The sequence below is a fragment of the Phocoena phocoena genome, chromosome 11 (genome assembly GCF_963924675.1).
Source record: "Phocoena phocoena chromosome 11, mPhoPho1.1, whole genome shotgun sequence".
Classification (NCBI taxonomy): Eukaryota; Metazoa; Chordata; class Mammalia; order Artiodactyla; family Phocoenidae; genus Phocoena; species Phocoena phocoena.
In genome coordinates, this window is record NC_089229.1 from 15,631,008 (window position 1) to 15,644,619 (window position 13,612).

Genomic DNA, 13,612 nt, shown 5'->3' on the forward strand with positions numbered 1-13,612 from the left:
ATTGATTAACTAGGCCCACTGTCTATTGCATGATTCATTTTCTACTTCGTCATATGACCAATTCTAAAAGTAAAAATAAACAGCCTTAATCAGTTTAACAGTAACTATTTGTGTTTCTTTTTTAAATAAATAAAGTTACCATTAAACTGATCACATATGGTAGAAAGGTAGGACACACACACAAGCACACACACTCCCCAATTTAAAACATGTGACATATGAGTGACCTATATGTACAAATGGGTGCTGCTGACTCCCCCACCCTCAGCAGAGGGCTCAAAAGGAACCCCCGTACCCAGGGGGTCCCCATTCCCTCTACCAGGTTGGAGGCACCCCTATGTTAGACCTCAGAATGCATGTTCCCCATGCAGTGATACAGATGGGGGTTCAGTTCTATGGTACTAGTGTTCAGGTTATTAGGGAATAAATAGGCATTTGTAGCTGCCTCAGAACTAAACCATCATTTATAACTTTATAGGGAGAAATGTATTCTGAAGTTCTAGATAACTGACATACAAACTTTTTGAATGTAACCAGTTTGCAAGTCTGGGGCTGTTGTGTGTGTGTGCGCGTGTGTGTGCATTTCTATAGATTTTATACAAAATTGAAATGAAGAGTGGGGCTACGTTTATGGAGCAGCTGCTTGGCTTCCATTCACTCAGTCCTGATCTAACAAGTCACTTGCCTCAGCCCCTTTTTAGCAGCTGTTCTGCTTCTCACATGCCTCTGTCTCTGGAGAGATTCAGAAAGGGCAGCTCACAAAAGTGAGAGGAAGGACACGGCTAAATCTTCTTTAGAATCTTGGCAAACATAACTGCCAGATTCAACCAGGGCTTGCTTTATAGAGTGAAGTCCTTCAGTTCCATCTTGACAAAATGGAATTATTTTTTTTTCTGTTCCTAGTCTCTGCAACTCCGTCTAACTGCAGCTCTGTATGAATGCCTCAATATCGCAAAACACAGGATCACTTCTTAAATATGCTGGATTCTCAATGAGTAAACCAGTTAATGTGTTTCTAGCCAAAGCAAGGGCATAAATGTTTTAGAGAAAAGATTCCCCTGGAGCTACAGAGAAAAGATGCTGATAAAAGCAATACTGAGAGTTGAGCAGGTGATGCTTTTAGTCAGTGTCAGAGCTTGTCTCCTCGATGACAGAGTACTGGTTGAGTGCTTCCTCCAAAGGCGTTATTGTCCCATCAGGTTTTAGTCCCATTGGTTTAAGCAACTCCTCTCTGGAAAAAAGAGAGAAAAGAAAGAAAAAAAAGTATTCACCAGCATCACACACACCCCCTCCCTCCACCCAAATCCACATCCTTTAAAAAAAAGAAGTCTTTAAAAATCAAAGTATTTTTCCTCAAGCTCTCTGTGTGTTTGTAACAGGAAAGATGAAAGAGGTATGGAAAGAAAAAGAGGGAGATAAAAGACTTCATTCACACAGGCCAAACCTACTAAGCCAATTAAAAGTATGAAAAGTCAAGGTCTAAATGGGCTCAGGACAAGGAGCAGGTCTCTTCTGTTTTTAATAATTTTTTTCCTTTTGTGGATTTGTTTTAGTGAAGTTGAAGCTGCCAAAATTTCACCTGTCCCAGTGGACCAGGCATATAATTAATGGCTAATTTGATATGTATGGATTTCGTTTAATGGAATAAATCGTCATTTGATTTTTGCCTCTCCAATCTCTAGTGATACATAAGTACTTATTGATTTCAAATCATTTGGCCTTCCCCATGATTTCAAATCATTTGGCCTTCCCCAACTTTCTCCCTCCCTTTTCTTTCCTCTCTCTCTCCTTATTCTTCTTCTTTTTTAAAAAACACCATTGCTTTTGTTTGTGGCAGTTTAATTATGGGATTGACAGCCATTTTAATCTCTTCAAAGCTCCCCAACTGCCTCTTTTCAGCTAATCCAATTATATCTACTCCACAAGTTACAGCCTCATCTAAAGATGATTAATTATTAAGCCAATCAAAAAGCATTAAGAAAGATCTTTTCATAGGCTCTTATTTATTGTATAGAGATTATGTCAAATGTACATGTTGAGATGCTAACTCTAGTCTTCTTCCCACCCCAATAAGTCAGCAGTGTACTTTAAAAGGAGCCTTGAAGAGGCACATGAACTGCTTAAAACTTACTTCTCACAGAAATGGGCATCACCCCCTAAAAACATGTCTACAACAAGAAACAACATGGCAGCAGTTATAATGCTGGTGGGAGTTGGAGTGAAGGAAAATGATAAAAACTCCTCTCCCTCTGCTTCCTTGCTGTTGTCCCTTAGGCCAGAAGGGCTCCCCTCGGAAGGGCCGGCCACATAGCAGTGTGACGGTGTTATAGCTGCAGAGAAACTTCCTGGGGAAGGGGAAGAACAGCTCAGTGGTCACTGGATAAGTCAACAGGAACCTAATCAAGCAGCTCTGGCTGGTACCAGAAGACTATTGCTGGGAGTCTGAAAACTCTCTTTGAGTAATGTGGATGGTTGACTGGTTGAGGCTACTAAATATTATAAAGTAGGAAATGTGTTTCTTGATCCAAGAAATGGGGTCAGAATCATAGAACTTAAAGTTGAAGGGGCCTTAGAGATCATTTAGTCCAACCCCCTTGTTTAATAAAGGAGACTGAGTGACTTACCCAAGGTCACATATCTAGTGGCAAAGTTGGACCTGGGACATAGGCCTCTGAATCCCAGTCCAGTGCTCTTTGCAGCACACACATCTGGGTTAACTGCTATAACTGTACTGAAGGAACACACTCTGAGTTCAGCTGTTCAGGGACTATGTGCCAGGAACTGTGTCATATACTGGGAAGAAAAGGAAGACTAGGCACAGCTGCTGCCCTTGAGGAGTGAGTGAAACATATACATGAAAAATAACTTAGAACATAATAGGGTAAATGCTGTAACAGAATCATGAACAAAAGAAATAACAGCTCCTGAGGTGAAGCATCAACCAAATTGCCTGGGGAAGGTGCGGACGGCACCTCCAACAAGGTGTCCTATGCCACGTGAAGATAGTACAGAACTTTTCAGGCAAAGGAGTCTGTGTGGAGGGCTCTGTGTAGTCCCAACTACTTGTGATTTTTTTCTGTAGACCTCTTTGGATTGTGTCAACTTCTTTCTCGTCTCCCATGAAGCTGGGACAGGGCCCAGTGTTTGGGGAGTGGCGAGCTTCAAAGAAGGAGCAGGAGGAGGCAAGGCTGCAAAAAGGGTAGTTGGGGGTCTAGTGGTCAGGTGTCTTGAATGCCAAAGCAAGGAGCTCGGGTCTTAGCCTGTAAGGAATGCCCTGTCAGGTTTGCTTTATAGGGAAATATCTCTGGCAGCAGTGCAAAAGACACACTGGAATAGGGGAAACTGCGGTGGGGAGACGAGCCATGAGGATGTCACTGTAACAGTAACGGCATGAGAGCAGACAGAGAGCTGGATCATGGCTGTGGCTGTAGGAAGGAAAGGCCTTCCTTCCAGGGCAGAGCTGTGGTCCGCTGGAAGGGTGGAGGTAGGGGTGAGGAGCAGAGCGTGGCTGTGGCCTCGCTCCGATGGCCACGTGGGTGGCGACCCGCTCGCTGCCACAAGAGCACAGCAGGTGCAGCAGCTCGGGGGCAGGGGGCAGACACTGACATCTTTCAGGACAGCGAACAGCTCTGCCTGACAACCAGGGAGAAATGCTTAGAGGAACCAGAAAACAATCTGCTTCCCCTGAAACTTCTCTTCAGCACGCATACATACTATACATATCTATACTTTAGTAACAGTTTCCTAGTTCTGATGGTGCTGAAGGACTTTGTGATACTGGACACTGTTTACTAATAATCGATACCAAAGGAGAAGGGGATCACCTTCTGGGGTGAAACATTAAGGGATCAGAAAGTTCAAAGGTCTGAAGGGGCTGGTGGACTGAGGGTACAGTAAGGTGGGGGTGGGGTTGAAGGGTATGGGTAGGTAGAAGTCTGATCAGCAGATGAGACTATAGGAATTCTACCAAGATAGTGAATTGCTGGGTGGATATGCCATCACTCCTAACACTCCAGCATTTCTTTGGTAACAGGATGATATTGGAGCTAGTTGCCAGCTTGCACAAAGTAGCTAGCACTTTCTCATCCAAACCCAGGAGGAATATTTTCAAATCAAGTCCATCGATTTCACCCCTGCTCCCTAATCCAATTTTGTAACAGAAATAATTAAGAACATTACAAAAATTTTATGGCCAAATTATGGGAATTCATCTATAGAATAAAGGGGCTCATATTTTAACTCTCATTTGTGAACTATTCTTCTCAAGGCTTTATTTTTTAGGTCTTCTGTATCACCCCTCTACTAACATAGAAGCTCCTCTGAGGGTATGAATTATTGTCTTTTCCACATGGCTCCATGCGATGCTTGGTCTTACTGACATTCCTGTAGGAGAGGTGTCAGTGGTAACTGGCCACATAATCATGCATTCGTGCAAATAAATTAAGGCAGCAATGTGATATAGTGGAAAGAACAAAAAGATCTAGAGTCAGGAAGTCTGTCTGAAGTCCTGGCTCTTCCACTTACCAGCTGTGTGATCTTGGGCAAGTCTCTGAGTCTCTGTATTCCCATCTGTGAAATGGGGATAATGATACTAGCACTACCTACTTCCTAGTGATGACTTAAGGGGTAATAGTACTAGCAGTGGTAGTAGTAATTGCAATAATAATAGTGCAGATGAAAGAGCTCTATGAACTGTAAAGGAGTCCTAAATATTAGTTATCATTATTGTGGTATAGTGAAAGGCATATATAGGTTTTGGAATCAGACAGACCTAAGTTCTAATCCTGGATCTACCACTCACTAGCAGTAAGACCTTGAACTCTCTGAACTTCAATTTCCTTATCTGTAGAATTGGGATAGGAATATCCAGTTCACTGAGTTGTCATGAGGGTGAAAGGTCATTCTACATAAAAAGTGCATAGTGCAATGGCCGAAATGTAGTTGGAACCCACAAGATGCATTTCCTGTCCCTTATGTGTTTCTGGAAGGAAGGTTTCCACAAGATTGTTAGGGTACTCTTTGGCAATAAGTGGGAGAAGAATATGCAGAAGCAAATAAAAGACATGGTCCCTGTCCTCAAGAAGCTTTTAGTCAGTTCAGAAGGTAAAACACACACACATTAAACAATATTAAAGGAATTACAGAACAGCAGATCAACAAGCTTGAGATGATTAACAGGCAGAGCCCTGCTTTCCCTAGCTTGACAGTTCTGTACACCCTTACTGTATCTGAAATGTGTTTAAAGGTGATTTCTCATACTGTTTGGGAGTGGAAGGAGAGAGGATGACTTACAGATATGTTACTGTTTTTTGCTTATGGACCCCGGGCTTACTTTTCAAACCCCCATCTTAACGATTCTGATCTTCCTCTCTATCATATAACAGCCCACAAATACCAAAATGAAGTCTTTGATATAGAGACTTACTCCTAAAAGGTCTGATAAATGACCTGGTTATACTAAACTGTTTCATTTAATAAGATCTGTTGTATCTAGATCAGCAAGATGTGGACAGAGAATGGGAAGCGTTCATGAATACCACAGAACCGTTATTCCACCAGTCATATGGGCTATGTACACGTGGGAGGGACGCGGAGGAGATGGGGGTGCTGATCACAGGCTCCTGGCAGGAGGTGGACTCAGGGCCAGACTGTAATGGCAGTGATGGACATGGATTCATGGGGAGAAAGGCATCCCAGAAGCAGATTAGTCAAGCAAAGGCACAGAAGCAAGAGTTAGTTGTGTACAGGGATTGGCAAGCAGGCTGGCTTGGCAGAGGTAAAGGAAAAAGAAAGCTCAAAACAGATATGGGGTACAAAAGAGGATTTGGATGGAGACTTTGAAATCCTGGGCTGACAAGTCTGGATTATAGTACAGAGGTATTTTTGTCTTCTAATTCAAGGGTCCCATATTTAAGAATATTTATTAAAAAGTAATTCTCATTACAAACACTGAAGGCTATAAAACAATATTCCTTTGACATATTAAAAAGAAAATGTTCTATGTTTTATTCATTTTCATATCCCTATGTGTCTAGCACAGTGCCTTGCAGATAGTAGATCCTCAATAAGTGTTTATGAACTCAATTTTGCTGCAGTTGGTATTATCTTGCATTTTCACAGAAAGAAAAGGTATGGTGTTTCATGGGACTCCTAATAAACAAACCCTGACCAAGAGAAAAGCTGGATCTTTGGGTAGAAGGTTCACGTTCATCACCAAGATTTACAGTTAGGAAAAGTATTAGCATTCTACAGGAAATTCTGCATAATGCTTTCCAGGGATTTCTCGTTCTCTACTGGACTGTGAGCAACTTGAGGGCAGAGTCCATGTCTTACCTGGCTGTGATTTGCAATATCTAGTATAGGATGGGTGCATAGTAGGTGCTCAGTAAATGTTTATGGAAAGAATATAATACATGGGTCATAGCATAAATGGACAATGGTAGAGAACCATTTGCCAGGAAACATCCTCATATTATTTTAACTGCAATTATTTCCCTGATGAGTCAGTGTCATCAGACATTCTGACAGTCCCGAAGTCAAGGCCTTCTTTGTACCATACAACCTGGAATTTCCAACCACTAATTAGTATAGACTCAGCTGCTTATATATGGGGCATCAGTGGGTCTAGATTCTAGTCTCAGATTTTCCACTGACTTGCTGGGTGTCCTTGGGCAAGTCATTTCCTTCTCTGGGCTTGAGTCTCCCCATCTATATAAAATGAAGGGGTTGGACAAGATGATCCCCAAGATTCTAATTCTAGGAGTCTAAATATTAGGCCGCTAAATAATTTTGATTTACTTAAAAAGCTGCTAGGTTTTTAAGACACTAAAACTCAATATTGCTAAGCTTTTGTTTCTAATCAAGATCTTCTAAACCTAAGAGTCAAACACAGCATCCTACCTAATTGTCACTGACATACACCAAGACCACAAATCCTTCCTGCAAAACTACCAGCAAATGATTAGAATGATTCCGAAAGTAAATCAAAGCAATGGCAAATGTTACAAGGAAGGATCTAAATTCAATCATGGCCCTCAATAAACAGGCCATTTCATGAAGAGTTACTGGTCCTAAATTATGAAGGTCCCATCTAAAAAGGATGGCTAGGTGTCAGATATATGTAGATCATGGTTAAACGAAGATACTGTATATTGAAATGTGCATCAGGATTAAGATATTCACATAGCAATAACTCCTTCATACTTACCTTCAATGCTATACACAGGCCTTAACACAAGTTAAGACTGCCCTCGTTATCATCAAAAAGTACAGTGATGTCTACTGGATAAAGAGCCCATTCTAGGCACTGTGACAGTATCATGGCGGGCTTCTCATCTGATCAGGCATCTGGCCAGGGAAGAGATAAGCCTCCAAGAATGTTCAACTGGAACGAAACATCATTTAGAAATTTGATCTTACTAAACGATAAGGAACCATAATCTATAAGGGCTTGGCCAGGCACGAGGACACAGATAAAGCACGTCCAAGAAAGGAAACCTTATTTTGCCCCAGCCTAACCCTTAGGACTGCTAATGGAAACCAAAAAGTACTTTCTTAAAGATTTAGGGGTGGGAGATTATGGGATTTATACCATATTTAAAATTTTATAGTCTGTCTTTTTTTCCCCCAGATATAGTTCAACATTTTCCTGAGACACCATTTCCCTGTAAGTATGGTCCTCTGGGATGCCTGGGCTTATGTAACCTCTCAGGACCTTAGAGAAGGTTCCACTTTTTAGGCTTCTGGTTCCTACATAACTCTTTCTCCCAGAAATGACAGTGCAATATTGGGGCTCAGATACTAACATACCCAATAGCACATTATAGAATAGGCCAGATGTGTATGTGTATAAAACACCTTACTTGACCTGGAAACAAGAGAATACTCTTGCCCACAGCACATGTTTTTGTGCAATACAAACAAAGCATTCAATTCAAGTGTACTTGTTGAAAAACAGGACATAATTAAGCAGTTGGTAAAATGCATTCTTGTTTCCCACTTGCAGATCTCCCAAGAGTCCCTTCGAATTTACCTATACGAGTTTCAGCTTCCCGCTTGCCACTTAGCTTGATAACGACTCAAAAATCATTCCCTTGTTTTCAAGGGCTCTTCTTTCTTGTCTGCTCTGTGTACTACAGGGCAGTATTGACACATGGAATTAATGACAGGGTCTGTAATGAAACAACAGTCATGCAAACACCAGTCTGCTCTTTTGATAAAACAGCATGTTAGAGACCTATTCACCTCCCTCTAATTGAGTACTGCATAATAGTTCCGATCCTTTTATGTAACATATTTTGTTCTATGATTAGAAAAGAAGAAAAAGGGGGAGCCTATGAAGCATTGCTTCCTTCAGTCACCCCGATTAATTCTCTGATTTTAATGAGGGTGGCTGCTATTTAGGCAGGTCCTGTTACCTACTTGTTTTGTTGACTTCTGTACAATGTATAACAAAACCCATGATGGGATAATTGGGAACCATTTCTTTGGCACAGGGATTCCTGTTCTTAATGTAAGGTTGGCTTGGAAAAAAAAGAACCCTGGCATTTAAAATTAGCCATTTCATATTTAATTCCCTTTCACATTTGAAAGATAGGATGAAAATTAGTATATAAATAAAGCATTTTAATTAACAGAGCTTTTCCAAAAGTGCCTGCAGTAATGGAGCCTGTGAGAGCCCGGGGAAAGAAGCTCTGTAATCTTTGCTATAATTCCAAGTCTGAGAGTGCATCTTATTTCAAGATTTCAGCATCAATGGAACAGTCCATATCCACTGAAGTACAATGGATTTCCCAATAACTTGTGATATTCTTGAGTGTTTTTAACGCTTTTTTCCTCACAGAAATTAAAACCACCTTTGGCACTGGTTAACATGTTCAGTTATATACTATGAAACAGTGTCCTTTGCTGGTCCTTCATCTTTCAGTTAATCTTTCATCTAATGGCTTCCTGGTGCTGACTGGTTGGTTTTACTGTTCTTTCACTAAGCCACTAACCCAGTAGGCAGGAGAGGTGTGGTGACTTTTCTATACCAAATTTGAGGTCTTCAAGCTGCATTTTTCAAAAACATTTCTGAGATCCTTCCCTCAGCCTCACCATTATGCTTTGGGATTGGGTACAGTTGGGAAGGTAAAATACGTAACATAAAAATATCATTCCCAAGACAAATGGATATGGCATGTTATCTACACCATGTCCTTCCACTTTGGGAGCTGCCTAAACAGGCAACAGGCCTGTAAATAAGGAAGTCTTTCTAAAGTTAATTTTCTTAATATGATCACACTGAATGTAAGAATTTGTTAGAATACCTATAATCATTCTATTTTCAAAATAATTAAAAGACTTTATTAACATAGAATCATAGCAGTTTTACTGGTTTCCTTCATATGAAGTTGTTTCTGTTTGTTTTCTGTTTTTGATATAAGCTACATAGGACCTGACTTGATATTTGAGAAGAGCTCAACTATGGAATGAAAAAGCAGGAATGAATGGCCTCCAAATCTTAATTTTTTTGTCAGGTAAATATGCTTACTCTTAAAAAAAAAATATGCTTACTCTTTGTCTTCGTGCTTGCATCTATTTAAAATTTAGAGTGTATTATTAAAAATAATCAGACTGACTGACAAATCTGAGAGCTGTTTGTTGGTAATTTTTCAAAATAACATAAGATCTGGAATACGAAGACTAAGAACCAAATCCTGACTATGTCATTAACCAGATGCCTGATTTTGGTTCAGTCACTTCATCATTGGTCCCATTTACTCCTCAATAAAATATCTCTTGCCCTATCTTATTCACAGGGCTGTTTTAACAGTCAGTGGAAGTACTTTTTAAACTTTAAAAGACTATATAAATATTAGTCTTTCATTATTCTCATTTCTGTTAGAAGATCACATGCAAAGCTTCTAAAAATTTGCTATCCACCTCACATTAAAGAGCATGGTTAAGAAAATATAGAGAAAGAGGTTAGGGATAGTGCTAGAAAAATAAAACTCAGTTTTGTCCTTAAGGTGATCTTTATTTCTTGGTAATTTCTCTACAGAACCTTTCTTTCCTGTTGTCCAGAATTAGCAAAATAAATATTAATAAGAGGTCAGCATGCCAGCTGACACTGTTGAATAAAGCAGTAGAAATGGAAGTTCGTACATGCTCTTCTCAATCAGAAAGTCTTAAAAGTTAAAGGAGGAGGGTTACTCAGAGCAAATAGTCAATGGAGATTATTCTTCTTTGATGTTTCTCTAATAAACAGAAGTCATTTCACCTAGTGCTTAAACCAAGAGCTCCAAGTAGGCATTCCTACTACAGAGTTAAAGGACAATGACTACTGACAGGCAATACAAAGTTTGCATGACGTCCTACTAAGAGATGTCTAGCCAGTTTCTCCAATTAATCCTCCCCTACCACTTTAAGGGTATATTAGTTTAACTGGATCCAAGTTCCCTTAATTAAGCTTCTGAGCAACACTGCAGTGTATTTTAATGATGTAGAACAGTGCTATCTAATACAATGTAAGCCATATATGTAATCTTAAATGTTCTAGTAGCCATGTAGGAAAAATAGGTAAAATTAATTTTAAAATAATGTTTAATCCAATATATCAAAAATTATTTCAATATAAAATCCATATTAAACAACTGAGATATTTATTTTACATTCTCTTTTTGTACTGAGTCTTTGAAAGTCTGAGTATTTAACACTTACAGGACATCCCAATTCAGACTAGCCATAGTTATATATGGGTAGTGGTTACCATATTGGACAGTGCAGATCTAAAGGATTTTCTGATGTAAACAATTAAGATCTTGACACTTTTGTACCTAAATAGATCTCACAATGCTATAAAGACTGGATCATATTTCTGAAATGTACCTAAAAAGCACTTCCTTGATTAACTCATCATAAAGGTGGGAGTAATCACAGTTATTTTTGTAAGTAGAGTAAAGTAATTTAGTTACAAGAAAAAAATTATGTAGTTATTACTTTTCAGTCATAAATTACCTGTCCCAGCTTCCATAAGTTTAAAAATCACCTTTGGATTAAAGGGGAACTATTACTATATTTGATACTTGCATTTATTAAGAAAGCCATGTCCCACCATGTCCCAAATACTACACAAAGGCTGGCAAAATATATATATTGGGTAAAGAGGAGATAAGAAAAGGAAGAAATGGAAAACAATTATTTATATAAATGTAAATTTTAGAAGATTTTGATAGAATATATAAGCAATAAAGGCAATGTACCTTGTTAAACAGTGATGGGGTTAGGGTAGAGTAGAAGGTTAATCAGTCCTGGTTCCAATTAAGAAACTAAAGGGGATTAGAAAAGTCAAAACAAAACTGAAACTTGAAATATTACTCCCCTTGGTTAGCTTAGGCTTAAGCCAGTCAATCCTCTCTCCCCTTTTGTGGAGGAGGCCACGTCACTACATGAGGCTCGTGTGCTGTAGCTGAGGTGAATGCAGTTGTCTTAGCCACACTGGACTTGCTTAACCACATACAATCCCCGTTCTAATCTCCCGCTTAAATTGCAGGGGCTTATTTTTTTTCCAATTCAGAAAAGGAAAGAGGAGGTGGAGAGGCAGGCAACTTTCATCCCCTTTTCCACCTCTGTTCTCACATTAAAAAAAGTGTCAAAGGAAGCTTTCTATAATCATGCCTCAGGCCTTAATGCTTATGTCTGATAAATATTACAATTATCATTCTATATTAAAGAAGTTAGGTACCCCAATATTTAAATTAGCCAGTCGTGGGCCAAAGTACCTTATAGAATTCCTTTCCAGACCTGAATTTTATGACATCTGGCCAAGAAATAGAACTGACAAAAGTATACTTTCAAGTCTTTAAACCATGTAGGCTATTTTATTGAGCAAAAAATTAACCTTCGATTTGGGGATCTGCTTTATACATTATTTCATCATCACACACTGGGGAAACCACAGGGTACAAGGCACTGTACTAGCTAGACATGATGGGATTTATGGGGTTCAAATTATTCTCAAACTCTTAAGACCTCTAGGTCCATTGCCAATCCCCTTACCTACATCTGTCACAAATACAATCCTTACTAAAAAAAAAAATCACTTGGAATATACTGTCAGTTGGTGGTCAATGGGAAGGAAATGTTTGAGCGCTAATCTCTCCAGTATCCTTAAAAGTCTAGCTGAGATAAAGCTGCTAAGGTGGTGAGCACCTTGAGGCAGTGGCTGTGTCCAGCATGGAGGCAAAATGGAAATGTAATTTTAATTTTTGCATTGGTGGTTTTACAGTTTTGGTGGTAAATAACATCTGTACCCTACACCAGGCTCAGTAACAGTACTTGGTATGACCAACCTTAGTCATCACTTTGGTAAGTGCTTTGGCACGGGCCACTGTTGCTAACCACCATCCTGGTGCAGGTCGTTCACATCTGCTCTCCTATGGATGGAAAAAAGGAAGTGTCTAGCGTCCATTCATTGGCCACATCACCTCCAATCCTATCCTTTACTCTCACGCCTTTCAAATCAGGCCCAGGAGAAAATGATTTCACTTTTGGAAAGAAAGTTAATCAGACAAAGCTACAGTACACTCTTGGCACAGCAAGACGTGGTGGGATGCGGAACACCCTTGGAGTGACAGTTGAAGGAACTAACCAATAGCACACTGCTGAAGAGGGTGATTAGGAAATGTTCTGGCAAACACTGACTCTGACAGACAGACACAGTAGCACAGTGGACAGAGCAAAGGTCTTGAGTTCTGGAAAATGAAGTTCTTAGCCTTACTTTAGCTAGAAAGACAATGTATGTGAAAGTGTTTTGTAAACTGTGAAAGGAAATGGATTTTTACCAGTCATTAGCTTGGAAGTGTTTGGGGCAATTCTTTGGGCCTTGCTTTCCCCAATGATAAATCTGATAACATATTACTCAAATAATGATAAAATAACCTGAGCTCTTTGGAAGAAAGATGCAGTAGGTGAATAAAAAAGATTTATCTTATTAACAGGAGTAAGTTTCCCTCTACCTAGAATGAATGGTCATTTCTCCATTTGTCGATTCAATACCTCTTAAACTTCAAGGATCAGCACAAATGCTACCTTCCCTGTGAAAGTCCCTGATTTATCCCAACAGAATGAACTGCTCCTTTTCCTGGGTGCTCACAGTTCAACACAGACCTTATTTTGTCATTACTTCCTTCTAGAATACTCTGTATTCTAGAACAGATTACAGCCATATCCCACAGTAATAAGAAGTAATCATTTCCAAAGATACGGACTACCACATTCACCTCTGAATCTCCCTCATCTTCCTAGCACAGTGCCTTGCACAGAGCAGCTGCTTAATAAATGTTCCCTGAATTTAGTCTACTTTGGCTTTATGGCATCTTTTTAACCTCAAAAAACCAAACCAAAAACAACAGTGAAAAGAGAGAAGAAACTTAAGACAAACACATAAGACACATAAAGAATGGCTTCATTCTTTGCATTCCTGCTTTGGAATGCCCACTGCTAATCTCCATACAGTTCTGTCACTGATTGTTATTAGTGAGAGCAAATGTTAGAAAGCACATAAAGGCAGACAATGTAAAAATCCCACCACAAGTCATGAAAAAAGTCTGTGATTTAGGACTATTCTCAA

General features: G+C 39.6%; 1 protein-coding gene across 5 annotated transcripts in view; it reads right to left on the reverse strand.

Moving 5' to 3' along the window:
- Positions 1-1,119: 1,119 nt before the first annotated feature.
- Positions 1,120-13,612, reverse strand: part of RIC8B (RIC8 guanine nucleotide exchange factor B) — a 117,297-nt gene continuing 104,804 nt past the window's right edge. For 4 of the 5 annotated variants that reach the window (XM_065887375.1, XM_065887372.1, XM_065887374.1 and 1 more), the window contains one exon: positions 1,120-1,231. In XM_065887375.1, coding sequence (XP_065743447.1) covers positions 1,120-1,231 — 112 coding nt within the window. Of the gene's footprint in view, positions 1,232-12,376; positions 12,417-13,612 lie in introns of those variants that run through there. The other variant, XM_065887373.1, reaches the window with a different exon arrangement.